The 16,729-nt window shown below is 44.6% G+C and overlaps 1 protein-coding gene across 1 annotated transcript in view; it reads right to left on the reverse strand.

Annotated features, from left to right (window-relative positions):
* Nucleotides 1–3,094: 3,094 nt before the first annotated feature.
* LOC113012482 (calpain-1 catalytic subunit-like) overlaps nt 3,095–16,729 on the reverse strand; it is a 29,757-nt gene continuing 16,122 nt past the window's right edge. Inside the window, exons 16-22 of the mRNA XM_026152721.2 lie at nt 15,846–15,903; nt 15,707–15,768; nt 14,030–14,098; nt 13,805–13,883; nt 5,705–5,821; nt 5,475–5,527; nt 3,095–4,908 (exon numbers count right to left, since the gene is read on the reverse strand). Coding sequence (XP_026008506.1) covers nt 4,882–4,908; nt 5,475–5,527; nt 5,705–5,821; nt 13,805–13,883; nt 14,030–14,098; nt 15,707–15,768; nt 15,846–15,903 — 465 coding nt within the window. The 3' untranslated portion in view covers nt 3,095–4,881. The remainder of the gene's footprint in view (nt 4,909–5,474; nt 5,528–5,704; nt 5,822–13,804; nt 13,884–14,029; nt 14,099–15,706; nt 15,769–15,845; nt 15,904–16,729) is intronic.

Below are 16,729 nucleotides of genomic sequence, written 5' to 3' on the forward strand. Positions count from 1 at the left end.
TCTCTCTGATATCCGATCCAGTAATTTAGGTCAGTATTGGACTGATACCAATACGTAATATCAGATCGGTCCATCTCTAGTTTTAATAGAAACAAAATACAGAAGTTAGTGAATGACATGGGACTACTGTATGAATCAAAAATGAATGAAGTGGATGGGAAATTAAACTGATAAGTAAATAAATTTTAAAAAATCTAGGAAAATGGAAATTCAAAGAAAAAAATGTCACATTTAACTGTACATTTGTTTTTATATGTATTTTTCTATTTCAGCTGCTTTTTAAAATTCCTTTTATATTGGGGAAAGGAAGCAGCAAACTTCATTGGGTCAGTTTCAATCCTAAGATAATAGTGAGAGGTTGCGTTCTGCTTCTTTGAATAAAGCATTTTCTTTGTGATCTTCAGCAATTCTCTTTTTTTCCAACAGCTGGGACCTTTAAAAATAATTTGTCTTGTGGGTTTTTATATATTTAGCTGCATAGCTGCCTGTAAAGTTACATTTTCTTAATAAAATCGTATTTTATATGTAGATTTGCCTTCTTTGAGTCTTCTTTGACAACTTTTTTTTTCTTACCTAGACACTTTTATGGTTACTTCCCTCTATCACTTTGAATGCTTTCGAAATTTAAAAAATATATAAAAAGTTTCTTGCCAGGTGACCAGTCCAAGGTGTACTCCACCATTTAACTCATTCATTCATGTTTATTCTCTACAGGACCTTCATGAGCTCATCACCTGGAGTTTTTCCAACAACCCAGGAGGAAGTGGATTTGCCTTCATGCTATACCCCAACCCAAAAAAGGTGTGTTTCAGGCCAGTAGCCCTCACAGAGCCTTTGTTTTGCTGTAAGTCTTGTTCCTTCTGCGAAGCAAATAATTGTTCCACTATTTATAAAGCAGATGTGAGTGAAAATGCTGTAAAGCAAACATCCATTCACACACTGTTGGGATCTGTGTGTGTGTGTGTGTGTGTGTGTGTGTGTGTGTGTGTGTGTGTGTGTTTAACAGAGCAGTTTGATCCTCCTTCTTGGTCTCCCTCAGTAATGGTTTCTTTGATTGTATGTATCTCAGAGCTGGTGATGCTCAGTTGTGTCTGCTGCTTGAACTCGGAAATGTTAATGTTGTGTACCATTAATTGGCTTTTTCTCGGGCCAGTAACTTGATGAATTTATCCTCTGAACTGAGAGAAGTCTTGCTTTATTATTATGTGAGACCCTAACGAGAACCTTTATTTTTCTGTTTGATGGGTTTTTTTTCTATGTTGCACTTGAAGAAACTTGTGATGCTTTTATTCACAAGCAGGTTGCCACCGGTAGTTTGCACAAAAGATGCCAACTTGTCTGCAGAAACTCGCTACTTACTCTCTGAGCTGTAATAAGAAACGTCCAAGAAATTCCAATCCAAAGTGGACACAGAGAAAGCAGTAGGATACAACTTTTCAAAATAAAAATTGTATCCTGCTGCCGCAACCAATGGACAACCAAGTGTTACAGGAGGAAAATGGTATAGAAAGTACTTTTATTTTTATTGCACAAAAGGACTCTATAGGACACTAGCATGCTAACGCAAAGTAACCCAAGGATCCAAAGTGATGATAAAACTAAGTCAATGCCGAGACCAGCCCAGCAGCAAGACTTAGGATAATGACTAATGTGTAATACATTATTCTTTGAATAACAACCCCAACACTAATCCCCTTTTTCACAGTTTCACTGCTGCTTCCATGAAAATGACTGGTATTTGTGGAAGCCTGCTAGCAATCAAAGCAATCACAAGGAGATTTTCAGTGCAACGTTCAGAGGTGGGACCAAGTCATTGTTTTGCAAGTCTCAAGTAAGTCTCAAGTCTTTATCCTCAAGTCACAAGTCAAGTCTCAAGTAATGTCAGGCAAGTCAGAGTCGAGTCTCAAGTCACTGGTGTAAAAGTCTGAGTAAAGTCACAAGTCTGAAATTTTGAATTTCAAGTCCTTTCGAGTCTTTAAAAAAAAACCCCGAAAAAAGCATGTTGCAGTTATGCTAAATGTAAATATTAGACCATGTAATTTTTAAATCTGTGTTTTTCTCAACACATGACAAAATAGTGAACATAGAAAATATATACAAATTGTGAAATTGCACCTCTATAAAATGCAGCTCAATCAAACTTAGCTCCTAGAATAATTTTCACCGACAGTTCTGAGATAAGCCGCATGTTATTCTTGGATGCGGTTGTAGGACCGGCTTTAAAATCGCATGACAAGAATATCATACACATTAAAAAAACTGCATCACCAACGTAGCCTGGACAACATTTGCTAGTTAGATGAAGTCAGCTATCTCATTGTAGCATATTTATATGCATATTTATAATTATACGGTTCTTGGAGTGAGTGCATACACTCATGAAAGTTTAGTAACTTCAGGTCACTGCAACAAGCCCAGGTACAGTTTACCGACGGATGGGTACAGGACCTTGAAATGCACCGTGTAGAAAGTAAAGACCATCGTACGTATCATAAGTTTACCAGTCTCACAAATCGTCTTCATAAATACACATTCGTTAACCGTTTATTAATAGGACCTTTGAGCTCAATGGTAATTAATTAGTACTGGAAATAATTTCTGGTAGCATCACAGAAATATAGCAGTGACAATAATATTGTATGCTGTAATCGTACTGGGCAATTAGTGATACAAAAAACTGTTTTATCCTGTGAATAAAAGTATATGTTTTTGTCAATGTACCATAATAACAGAAGCGAAACGCAATATTGTGTCAGGACAATTCACTATTTATGCACAATAAACAAAGGAGTCTTGGACTCGAGTCTGACTCGAGTCCAAGTCATGTGACTCGAGTCCACACCTCTGGCAATGTTATATATCTCTTTGCAAACAATGTTATCACCAGCCGGTGCCAGAATACACCCTTTTCCCTAGCAACTGCCAGTTACCAGTGGGCCATTGACTGGTCTCTCCGCCCATTTGAGAGGATGATCTAATATGGATAAAGGTAGCAAAGGTGGGAAGGAAAACTTCCTTTTTAATGTCATCGCCCACTGCTGAGTGTAGAAAAAGGAAAGCATAAGGGACGAAGACAAAGACCATTCGCATGCCATGTGAGAGAAAAGACAAACTTTAATGACATGTAGCAGTGGTATGTAAGTGTCTGGGGAGTTGAAAACAGGTGAGAATAAATGTTAAGAGCGTCATCATGGGAAGCTCAGCAGAATCCTGAGCCTATAACAGCATAAGACTAATCTCAAAAGCAGACAGAGTTTCTCTACAAGCAGCAAGTAAGTCTGCAGTGGAGGATGAAAGTTCTTTATTAAGTTAACATGGTATTTGAGGTGTGTAAGATATCACAGGGTTTGAGTATTTAGGACTTTTATATGTAAGTGAAAGTTTTTAAAATTTAACTCAAGATTTAACAGGGAACCATTGAAGAAACGCTGACATACTGGGAATATGTGTTTCCTGTTAATTTCACTACAGTGTTGTGGATTAACATTCCCTTTGTACCTTCTGAAATGCTTGAGAGGGGAAACTCTTGGTACTGTCTTGGAATATTTACAAACATTTAGCAAGGCTACTGGTGTAAGTAAATTTATGCTGGAAATTATTAGAGTTTCACTGAGCTCATGCTCACTGGGGAGTTTTTACACAAGGAAAATGGTAAATGGCCTGTATTTATATAGCGCTTTTACTAGTCCCTAAGGACCCCAAAGCGCTTTCACATCCAGTCATCCACCCATTCACACACTGGTGATGGCAAGCTACATTGTAGCCACAGCCACACTGACAGAGGCGAGGCTGCCGGACACTGGCGCCACCGGGCCCTCTGACCACCACCAGTAGGCAACGGGTGAAGTGTCTTGCCGAAGGACACAACGACCGAGACTGTCCAAGCCGGGGCTCGAACCGGCAACCTTCCGATTACAAGGCGAACTCCCAACTCTTGAGCCACGATCAAGAGTTGGAGTGTGCCACTTCCCATGATGCTTGATGAGCTAGCCTCTATACCTAGGTGCTTTTCCTCTACTACATACCCTTACAGTTTACAAACACTGAGCTGCAGCTGAATCAATGAATACCTTCCAGATTCTGGTGCCAGAATTTGAATTCATGGTTCATTTGCTAAACTTCTTCTTCTTCTTCTTTTTTCTTTATTTAAATGTATTTACATGAAAAATTTCCAGTGATTTTGAGTGTTTTTGATAATGGCCCTGAATGCTTTCCAAATGATTGAGCCTTATATGTAAAAAGTAACCTGAACCTGAAATGAGGAGTTGACAGTGGGAAAATAAGAAAAAGCCAGATACATATGTGCATAATGCATTTATCAAAAAGAGCTGCATTTGAATAACGATATAAAATCATTTCAACAGTATATTGATTCCAACCACACTGGTGCTTTCTTGCACTGTTGTGTCAATAATGAGTGATGAATTAATCAATAAAGCATCATGGCCAAACATTGCACCCTCACATACAGTAATCTATGTGTGTTTAATGAGCTCAAAGTGCACAAGGAAAAAACATCCTTTATAGCCTTTTCATGTTTTTCTGTTAGAACAGTTACTAATTCAGAGCCGCCTTTTACATGCAAGCACATTCTTGTAGTATTTAATTTTCATTGATTATTTATATTCACGTTATATATCTCAGATTGTTCCCTCTACAATAAGTTTCTGTCTTCTCTGTCTGTCTCAGTAAAAAACAAATTGCCAAGTAAATGACAATTAAAAATAGAAATGTCTACTTTTTGAGAAAAGTTATCTTGAAAGCATTTTGCATTTTGGCAATTATCTAAATGACAACTTAGAGCTTAGCAGGAAAAATATACATGGATATCTTCTTCAGTGCGTGCAGATGAACTGTGCATCAAACGTCCATTCCTTTGCGTTAAGTGTACATCGAAATGTACATCCACTGGAAATAAAGAGAGACCGGTTGTTAGTGCAGTATGTGCAGCCCCTCCACCTATCTCCAAGGACATCCTGGCCTACTCTTCTTGATCACTGGCTGACATGGGAGAGTCTTCAACTGACATAGCTCTCCTCGGACTGCTGAACTATAAAAGCTGGCCAAGATAAAAGGCTCAGTATCTTTCATCCCTCTTTGATGGCTATATTTGTAACTCTCAAAAACTTTAATCATAACAACATTCAAAAAAGCTGCACTTGAGGGATATAAGTGAAATCAGTTGAACTTTTAGCAAATGCCAATCTAAGTTTGCCCTTAACACATTAACAGTTGCTAACTGTCTAACCTTACCAACGTGTTTTAAAATCCCGGACATGCCCTACTTGGTCACAAAGTAGCTCAAGGTATGCACAAGGAGTATGCAACTGTTTCCTTTCGTGTAAAATAATTTATGAATAGTATATAAATTTATTTTCAGTTTTAAAAATAATGTATTTTTCTTTCCTCTGAACTTCAAAATGAATCAACATGTGTTATAAAATGTACTAATGAGAACAAGCTGGCTTTATTACCTCAGACTCTTGAAGAGTCATTGCTTTTCCATCAGATAACTGTCTGAAGATTTCTGTTGATGGGCAAAAATTAATTGAATCTCTTAAAAGATACGTATAAAATTAATGTCTTCCACAACAAAAAGGTTAAAGTTTTCCATTGTGAGGTTGTATTTTTTGATTGACTTACTTCAGATAAATCACAAACAGAAATAAACAGATCATAGCTTGTCCCACTTGTCTTCACTTACTGTTCATGCAGTCAAAGCGAAGGATGAGACTGATGAAGCTCTCCAGCGTCATGTGTCCAGAGGAGGCGCCGTAGCGCAGAGCCATCAGATTCAGCATGTCGTCACTCACCCTTATTCCTGACAAGCACATTAAACACACAAATTCACATTAATGACTTACATTGAGACTTCGGTCAGAAACTCTTAGATTCTAACAAAGTTAACAAGATGGCGCTGGTGAGGTCGGCTGCCGTCACGACTGCTCCGACCACCTTTTCTTTGTCTTTGTTTTTTAAGTTAGTTTTCAGCGTCTCTAAATCGGCAAAATCATCACCATTGGGTACATTAGGTATGACAGTGACACTCTTGTTTCTATTGGTATACAATGTACTCACAATTCGAAGTTTTTAACTCCGGATCCGAGCTGGCCGAGCGAGATCTTGAGGGAGAACAAAGGGAAGCGGAGGCCTAGAGGGAAGCGGCGGCTTAGAGGGAAGCGAGCCGGCATCAGGAACAGGCTGAGAGCTCGTGCACACCGCACACCTCTGCCTAGCATCCTGCTTGCCAACGTCCAGTCACTGGAGAACAAGCTTGACGACCTCAGGGCCAGGATACAGTTCCAGAGAGACATTCGGGACTGCAATCTCCTCTGCTTCACCGAGACATGGCTGAACCCAGCGGTGCCGGACCACGCCATCCAGCCGGCCGAGTTCTTCTCGGTTCACCGCATGGACAGGACACGGGACTCGGGGAAGTCAAGGGGAGGCGGCGTGTGTTTAATGGTGAACAACAACTGGTGCAACAGTGCGAACGTTGTTCCTCTCACACGCTCCTGCACACCAAATCTGGAACTACTGTCCATCATGTGTCGTCCTTTTTATCTACCTCGGGAATTTACATCGGTCATTATAAGTCCATCCATCCATCCATCTTCATCCGCTTATCCGAGGTCGGGTCGCGGGGGTAGCAGCCTAAGCAAAGAGGTCCAGACCTCCCTCTCCCCAGCCACCTCCTCCAGCTTGTCCGGGGGAATACCAAGGCGTTCCCAGGCCAGCCGAGAGATATAATCTCTCCAGCGTGTCCTGGGTCTGCCCCGGGGCCTCCTCCCGGTGGGACATGCCTGGAACACCTCGCCCAGGAGGCGCCCAGGGGGCATCCTTGCCAGATGCCCGAACCACCTCAGCTGGCTCCTTTCGATGTGGAGCAGCAGCTGCTCTACTCTAAGCCCCTCCCGGATGGCCGAACTTCTCACCCTATCTCTAAGGGAGAGGCCAGCCACCCTTCGGAGGAAGCTCATTTCCGCCGCTTGTATCCGCGATCTCGTTCTTTCGGTCACTACCCACAGCTCGTGGCCATAGGTGAGGGTAGGGACGTAGATCGACCGGTAAATTGAGAGCTTCGCTTTTACACTCAGCTCCCTCTTCACCACGACTGACCGGTGCAGCGTCCGCATTACTGCAGCCGCAGCCCCAATCCGTCTGTCGATCTCCAGCTCCCTTCTCCCATCACTCGCGAACAAGACCCCGAGATACTTGAACTCCTCCACTTGGGGCAGGAACTCATCCCCGACCCGGAGTGGGCACTCCACCCTTTTCCGGCTGAGAACCATGGCCTCAGATTTGGAGGTGCTGATCCTCATTCCCGCTGCGTTACACTCGGCTGCGAACCGCTCCAGTGCGAGCTGGAGGCCCTCACCCGATGAAGCCAACAGAACCACATCATCCGCAAAAATCAGAGATGAGATTCTGAGGCCACCAAAGCGAAAGCCCTCCGCCACTTGGCTGCGCCTAGAAATCCTGTCCATAAAAATTATGAACAGAACCGGAGACAAAGGGCAGCCTTGGCGGAGCCCATCACCCACCGGGAACGAGTCCGACTTATTGCCGGCAATGCGAACCAAGCTCTTGCAACGGTTGTATAGGGATTGAATGGCCCGTAGCAATGGGCCAGACACCCCATACTCGCGCAACACCTCCCACAGGACGCCCCGAGGGACACGGTCGAATGCCTTCTCCAGGTCCACAAAACACATGTAGACTGGTTGGGCAAACTCCCATGCACCCTCAAGTATCCTCGAGAGGACAAAGAGCTGGTCCAGTGTTCCGCGACCAGGACGAAAACCGCATTGTTCCTCCTGTATCCGAGGTTCGACTAGCGGACGAACCCTCCTCTCCAGCACCCTGGCATAGACTTTCCCGGGGAGGCTGAGGAGTGTGATCCCCCTGTAGTTGGAACACACCCTCCGGTCCCCCTTCTTGAAGATGGGGACCACCACCCCGGTCTGCCAGTCCACAGGTACTGCCCCTGATCTCCACGCAACATTGCAGAGACGTGTCAACCAAGACAGCCCTACAACGTCCAGAGCCTTCAGGAACTCGGGGCGGACCTCATCGACACCAGGGGCTCTGCCACCAAGGAGTTGTTTAACTGCCTCAGTGACCTCGCCCCCGGAAATCGGTGGGTCACACCCCTCATCCCCAGACTCTGCTTCCTCCCCGGAAGACGTGTCAGTGGGATTAAGGAGGTCCTCGAAGTATTCCTTCCACCGCCCGACAATTTTCTCAGTCGACGTCAACAGCGCTCCGCCAGCACTATACACAGTGCAGGTAGAGCACCGCTTTCCCCTCCTGAGACGCCTGACGGTTTGCCAGAATCTCTTCGAGGCAGTCCGAAAGTCTTTTTCCATGGCCTCTCCGAACTCCTCCCACACCCGAGTTTTTGCTTCAGCCACTGCCCGAGCCGCATTCCGCTTGGCCTGTCGATACCTGTCGGCTGCCTCCGGAGTCCCACAGGCTAACCAAGCCCGATAGGCCTCCTTCTTCAGCCTGGTGGCTCCCTTCACCTCTGGTGTCCACCATTTGGTTCGGGGATTACCACCACGGCAGGCACCAACCACCTTGCGGCCGCAGCTCAATGCAGCAGCTTCGGCAATGGAGACGCTGAACATGGTCCATTCGGACTCAATGTCCCCAGTCTCCCTCGGAATGCTGTTGAAGCTCTGCCAGAGGTGTGCGTTGAAGATCTCGCGGACTGGGGCCTCTGCTAGACGTTCCCAGCACACCCTCACTACGCGTTTAGGTGCACCAGGTCTGTCCAGCGTCCTCCCCCGCCACCTGATCCAACTCACCACCAGGTGGTGATCAGTTGACAGCTCAGCCCCTCTCTTTACCCGAGTGTCCAGAACATATGGTCGCAGGTCTGGTGATACGATTACAAAATCGATCATCGACCTACGGCCTAGAGCATCCTGGTGCCACGTGCACTTATGGACACTCTTATGTTCGAACAGGGTGTTCGTTATGGCCAAACTGTGATTAGCACAGAAGTCCAATAACAAAGCACCGCTCGGGTTCAGATCAGGGAGGCTGTTCCTCCCAATCACGCCCCTCCAGGTCTCGCTGTCGTTACCCACGTGAGCATTGAAGTCTCCCAGCAGGACAACAGAGTCTCCAGGTGGAGCACCTTCCAGCACCCCCCCCAGGGACTCTAAGAAGGCTGGGTACTCCGAACTGCCACTCGGCGCATAAGCGCAGATGACAGTCAGGACCCGTTCCCCGACCCTAAGGCGCAGGGAACAAACCCTCTCGTCCACCGGGAAAAACCCCAACGTACCGGCAGCAAGCCGAGGGGATATAAGAATACCCACCCCAGCCCGCCGCCTCTCACCAGGGGCAACTCCAGACTGAGACAGAGTCCAGCCCCTCTCCAGGAGACTGGTTCCAGAGCCCAGACAATGCGTAGAGGTGAGCCCAACTATATCTAGCCGGTACCTCTCAACCTCACGCACCAACTCAGGCTCCTTCCCCACCAGAGAGGTGACATTCCATGTCCCTATTGCCAGTCTTGGCAGCCGGGGGTCGGTCCGCCAGGGCCTCCGCTCCTGGCCGCCACCCGGCTCACAATGCACCCGACCCCTATGGCGCCTCCTGCGGGTGGTGGGCCTGCGGGAGGATGGGCCCATGTCTCCTCTTCGGGCTGTGCCCGGCCGGGCCCCATGGACTAAGGCCCGGCCACCAGACGCTCGCCCTCGGGCACCCTCCCCGGGCCTGGCTCCAGGGCGGGGCCCCGGTAACCCTATCCCGGGCAGGGTAAACTGTTCCCTCGATATTCTTTTCATGGGGGTCTTCTGAAGTGCCGTTTATATTCCACCACAAGTGGACACGGTCACCGCCTTATGCGAGCTGCATGAGGCACTCACACAGCACCAGACACAACACCGGGACGCTGCGCTTATTGTGACGGGGGACTTTAATAGTGCCAACCTCAAACGTGCAGCGCCAAACTTTTATCAACACATCACCTGCCCCACCCGAGGTGAAAGGGCACTGGACCACTGCTACACTACGGTCAAGGACGGCTACAAGGCACAATCTCGCCCTCCGTTTGGCAAATCCGATCACGCCGCCATCTTCCTCATGCCAAAATACAAACAAAGGCTGAAACAGGAAGTTCCGGTTCAGAGGAAGGTCGCGCGCTGGACGGATCAATCGGTGGCCGCGTTACAGGACGCACTCGACGACGCAGACTGGGACATGTTCAGAAACAGCTCCGATGATGATGTCAACGTGTTTACGGAAGCGGTTGTGGGATTCATTGGGAAACTAGCGGATGATACCGTGGAGACAAAGACTATCACAACGTTTCCCAACCAGCAGCCGTGGGTGGATAAAACCATCCGCGACGCTCTGAGATCCCGCACCGCTGCCTACAATACGGGACTCACGACGGGGGAAATGGACCCGTACAAAGCCGCATCATATAACGTGCGGAAGGCGGTGAAAGAGGCGAAGCAGCGCTTCGGGAGGAAACTAGAGTCACAACTCCAACAGAGTGACTCTAGGAGCCTGTGGTGGGGACTAAGGACAATAACGGACTATAAAGCACCAACAACCGGTATGACGAACGCGGCTGTGACTCTGACAGACGAGCTGAACACTTTCTATGCTCGCTTCGAGGCTGCAGCTAAGGACTCCAACAATGCTAGTGCTAGCGGCGCTAACGGCTGCAGACAGGAAGATACTGCCAGCACCGGAAACGTGCTCGTCATCTCCGAGCATGAAGTAAGGAGAGCCTTCAAGAGAGTGTAAAATAAGGAGGGGATGTTTTTCTCATTTTCATTCATTATTTTAATATGGCATTATTAGTTCATTAGAAGTATATAACCAGCTTTGCATTAAGCATAAATTGAAGTTTTTGACCTTACATTATTCTTTGCATTACAGTGATGGTGATAACTTTAGTTTGATCTTTTCTTACAGGTACCAGAATAATAACATGATTTTCCATTGCAGATGTAACCATGATCATTCCATACACATTGCAGTTTGTTGCTTATTCTAGAGTTGTGCTCAAGGTAATTAAAGGTTAAAAGCTACAGCCAGCGCGAGTCTGGCTGATCTATGGAGGGCAAAGGCTTTGAGCTTGGAAGGCCGCACGCGCTTACACAGCACTTATAAGATGTTATTCTTGGTGATTTTGTGCTTAGTCATGTTTTAATATGTTTTAAGTAGAAGTAGCTGATCCAGCAATATTCATTTAATATTATATACTTGATTTAGAGCAATACACACTGATGGTCTTAACAAATGAAAGAGTCCTTGTAGCTGCCATGTTGTGTCTTAGCAGGGTACAGACGGTTCCAGGAGACGGGGGCAGTCAGCGTCTGCCCTCGGGAAGGAGACAATGTTATTCTTTGTGTTAAATAAAATTGTCAACATTGATTGTATTACACCTGTCACTACGCATGAGGGGGCGTTCTAATACCCTGATTTCATAAAACTATGGTGATGTGTTTTTTGAGATGAGATCTGAGACTGTCTGCATACAGTGTCCATCTCCCACGTGTGTGATCATTAAATCATCGTTTGACTCAACCCGACCGGACCAGTGTTGTTATTGTGGGTTTTTCCTCTGGTGTCCATCCCCAATATTTTGAACCTTAACAAGAGTGAACACCAGGAAAGCAGCAGGACCAGACGGCATCCCAGGTCGTATCCTCAGAGACTGCGCATACCAGCTAGCTCCTGTGTTCACTGAGATATTCAACATCTCTTTATCTCAGTCGGTGATCCCCACATGCTTTAAAGAGTCCATCATTGTTCCTGTCCCGAAGAAACCCCACCCTGCTTCTCTCAATGACTATCGCCCTGTAGCCCTCACCTCAGTAGTGATGAAGTGCTTTGAACGCCTGGTCAGAGACTTCATCATTTCTTCACTACCAGACACACTGGACCCACTACAGTTCGCTTACCGTCCAAATCGTTCCACAGACGATGCCATCTCTCATCTCCTCCACACATCACTCACTCACTTGGACACTAGAAGGGGGAATTATGTTAAAATGCTCTTCATAGACTACAGCTCTGCATTTAATACCATAATTCCCTCCACACTCACCACCAAGCTGGAGCATCTGGGACTCAGCTCATCTATGTGTCAGTGGATCTCCAACTTCCTAACTGGCAGACCACAGGCAGTAAGGATGGGCGGACACCACTCTCAGCACTGGAGCCCCCAGGGGTGTGTTCTGAGCCCCCTGCTGTACTCTCTGTACACATGACTGTGTGGCCACTACCAGCTCCACCACCATCATCAAGTTTGCTGACGACACCGTCGTCGTGGGCCTGATCTCTGATAACAACGAGACGGCCTACCTGAAGGAGGTTAGGAATCTGGAGAACTGGTGCCAGAGGAACAACCTCCTTCTAAACGTCAGTAAGACAAAGGAGCTGATAGTGGACTTCAGCACTAAGCAGGAGAGGAACTACCAGACCCCCGTCATCAACGAGTGCCCAGTGGAGAGAGTGGACAGCTTCAAATACCTCGGAGTTCACATCACGCAGGACCTGTCATGGTCCTGTCACATCAACACCGTGGTGAAAAAGGCCCGTCAGCGTCTCTACCACCTCAGATTCTTGAGAGACTTCCAACTGCCCTCCAAGGTGCTCAGGAACTTTTACTCGTGCACCATAGAGAGCATCCTGACGGGAAACACCTTAACCTGGTTCGGGAACAGCACCATGCAGGACAGACGAGCTCTACAGAGGGTTGTGCGGTCAGCTGAGCGCACCATCCGCTCCGAGCTCCCTGACCTGCACTCAATCTACAGCAGGCGATGCTGGACCAAGGCCAGGAAGATCGTGAAGGACCTCAGCCATCCCAACAACAGACTGTTCTCTCTGTTGAGGTCAGGAAAGCGATTCCGCTCCCTGAAGCCCAACACAGAGAGACAGAGGAGGAGCTTCTTCCCGCAGGCGATACGGTCTCTCAATCACACCACCACACAGTACTGACCCACACATATAGTTCTTACACACACACTGGACATTCTGGACATTGTTTTCACTTCATCACTTAATCACTTTAGGCATATTTGCACTGCACAAGACACTTACAAATGTGGATTGCACAACACTGGACATTATATTTCTTTATTTCCAGTTAATACTTGTACAGCTGCTGTTATTGTGTGTATATATATATTTATATTTCTTCATACATTCTTATATAGTTCTATACTGTGTATTGTGTATTTTGTTGCACAGTTATTTTATTTTTTAACTTTAATTTATATATTTTATCTTATTCTTTCCGAGATTGACGCTGGCAGCACTAATAGGAAGATAACCAGAATACAACCAGATGGCCATCGGCTGAGTCGAGTGTCCATTTTCAAAGTAAAGCAAGTTGCTGTCATTAGCAGAGGCTGACTCAGATTGATTGCAACTTGTTGGCAGTTTATCTGCATTTATAAATAACATGGCTGTTATTTGCAAACCTTCACCAATCTGTCAGACAATGATGCAGTCAATCTGAGGTACACCATAATCCCTTGGAGACAGGTTGCCTTCCGCCAGGTGAAATGAGCAATCTCTTTGCAATTGAAAATGTTTGCCATGAGATTGAAGGTGTTGCAAGCTCTGGGCAATCAGTTGGTGATCGCAATTACTTGCATACGACCAGCACAAAGCATCAATTGCCAAGTTTTTTCCCAGTCACAAGAAATAGCAGTCCTATTTTTTGTTGTGGTGTGCCTTAGCCATTTGGAAGTCCAGTGAGAGGATTGCAGGAGAGTGTAGTTTCAGGAACATTAATGAATGAATGAATTCCAAGCAGGCCTACCTGAAACTAAGAATGCATTTCGTAGTTCTCTCAGTGACAGCGTTCCGGTTCTTGAAACATCAGTGCGGAAGAAAATTTCCTAGAAAACAAAAAGAAAAAAGCCACAATTGGAATGTAGCAGAAGTATTATCCATACATAATTAACTATAGAGCAGTGCATGTAGTTCAAATTTTTTTTTACTTTTTTCAGCATCAAATATTTAACCTAATTTTCATTGTCTTTACCTTGAATGTAACAACTTTGTTCCACAGACGAAGAAATTCCTCACTGTTGAGTTTTCCTGTAATTGATGTCTGTTTTACCCAACATTAAGGCAACAAAGCTATGTGTGCGAGTAAAACATGTACTGGCCAACTGGGTAGCTCCTCTACAAGCCAAGAAGCTGTGCTGACCAGTGTTGGGGAGTAACGGAATACATGTACCGCCGTTACATATTTAAAATGCAAAATATGACTAACTGTATTCCGTTACAGTTACCGTTTATAAAGGTGTTATCAGAATACAGTTACTTGGTCGAAATGAATGGATTACGCGAGGGTATTTTCCTGTTTCATATGTTAGGCTATGCCCTCTTTATTTTTGGTTTCCACGCTGGTGGAAACCCAAACAAAACACGCATTAAGAGGCTCTAATGTCTGTGTCTCAATCTCGCAGTCCATGTCACCTCTACTTGCAACCCGCATAATGACGTGAAGAAATATTTTTAAAAATTATTCACAAAAATGATTTAATATGAAGGCAATAGGGAGAGTGTTACAGTCATCACTCTAAAGAATGTAGCCTCATGGGCAGTGTAGTCCGTGCTGCAGGGTGGATGGACTGCCATACCCGTTATGTGTCTGTGAGCGAGGGAGGAAGAAAAAGGAAAAGTACGAGCTGTCACCGAGCAGAAACGGGAGCTGGAAGCATGTAAATATAATAATAACCACTGCAGCCAAAAAGAGTGCCTGACGAGCCCAGCTGTAAGTAAGCTGTTAAGACTCGACTTTACATCGTGTTCGTGTTTTCCTCCGAAACAATAAATTCCTTTGGAGCAGCCTTTCAACGCCTCTCTCTGTCTTTCACTAGCAAAGTTGACCCAGACAACAAAGTAAAGCTAGTTTTCAGCTACGAGCCCGACACGAACCCGACGTATTAGCCAGAGGTCCCTTTATGGTTTTACGCCTTTACGGTTCGGAGCCGCGGACCTGTTTTATATAAGCGCAGAATAGTTTTCTATACGAGATCGCTGCAAAAAGTGCAGCCTTACCTAATGTCCACCCTAGTGTTACTCATTTTATATTAAGATTTAAACATCTAGTTGGTATTAGTATGGTGAATAACCTTCAGTAAAAGTAATAGTTCGCACTGCAATAGTACATTCATGTAGTTGTAAAAAGCATGATAATATATTAAGTAATCCAAAGTATTCAGAATACGTTACTCTCATTGAGTAACGTAACGGAATACGTTACAAAATACAATTTGGGGCATGTATTCTGTAATCTGTAGTGGAATACATTTTAAAAGTAACCTTCCCAACACTGGTGCTGACCCACTAAAGCGTGAACTCTACAGGACTGCTAACCATATGAAGAAACTCTCATAAAACCTCAAAGTGACAAGGTGAAGACTTTTCTAACTGGCCTTTTTCCAAAAACATGAGATAAAATTAAGACTTTTATTTGGCAAGAACTCTGAGATATCCTTCAATGCTACATCCAGATGAACAGAATTTGTTGGGACTTCCTCACCTGGATTGTTGACTGTTTAACTCTGTTTAAGATACTTTTTGATATTATTTTCAAATTACTTGCTGTGATCATGCATGCAAATGTTTGAAAATGTGGAGAACATGTAAATCTATTATTTGCATTGTCTGAGTGACTATGACAAATGTCACATGCACCACAACAGGATACATCCATTAATGCAACCATGCTGCGACAGGCGTCAATACTGAAGCCTCCAGATTTCAGGTCTCCTAAATGAAACAGAAATATATATTTCAGAAATATATAAATCTTGAGCTCTTAAGCTGTAGTCTCTTGAAGTCCAAACCTTTTAGGATGTTTTCATTTAGAAGCCTCTGAAGCTGCTCAGCATCCACTTCTTCATACTGGAAACGAAAACAGGGTTTCTCTTATACTTCTGTTTATGAGCCTCGGTCACTTGTTAACGTCCAAATTAAACTGTCCACACACACTAGCAAACACACACTCTGACTAATTTGTGTATTGCTGTAATTTCTCTTTTACAATACAAAATCTTTGCTAGCTTTAGCAAAACTCTAACCCATCAAGCTAAATATTACGAGTTGTAATCCAGTTATTTCAAGTTGCCCCGAAATAATTATTTTAGATGGAAAAGATGGATACATGAAGTAATGCATGGCTATTAGTTCAGCATGTGGGTGCAATTCTAGGGCCACTGTTATTCACAGTTCTCATAATTAAGTGAGTTACACGTTGATTTTTGTCGTGTCTGGAAACATCTAAGTGCTTTCAAAAAAGATTTGAACTCAGATTAAAACCCATTTAAAAAAAAAAAAGTTTCCAATAAAGCTGGCTAACATTACTTAGCCAGTTAAATATTGCTACTTTTCATAGGACACTAAATTAGAAAAAGTTTGTCTATAAGTACCTTGGTTTTATTACTATGGACACTGAACTTGTCTTAAAGAAATGTGTAATTTAGAGCTATACAATGCTAATATTTAAACAGTCTTTTTCCATTTTCATATTTTATTTCTGTCTTATTTATATCAACTTAGTTCTTCAGTAAGTTAAGCTTTCTTCACCCTACTGACCCAATAATGATGTGTCATACAAGATATGCATATTTTGATCCTAGCTTAAATTGCTACTAAATAACCAACAGTGAGAAGACAACTAAACCACAAGTGCATCTTTAAAGTAGCCAAAAAATTAATCAGGATGATTAAG

The sequence above is a fragment of the Astatotilapia calliptera genome, chromosome 19 (genome assembly GCF_964374335.1).
Source record: "Astatotilapia calliptera chromosome 19, fAstCal68.1, whole genome shotgun sequence".
Taxonomy (NCBI): domain Eukaryota; kingdom Metazoa; phylum Chordata; class Actinopteri; order Cichliformes; family Cichlidae; genus Astatotilapia; species Astatotilapia calliptera.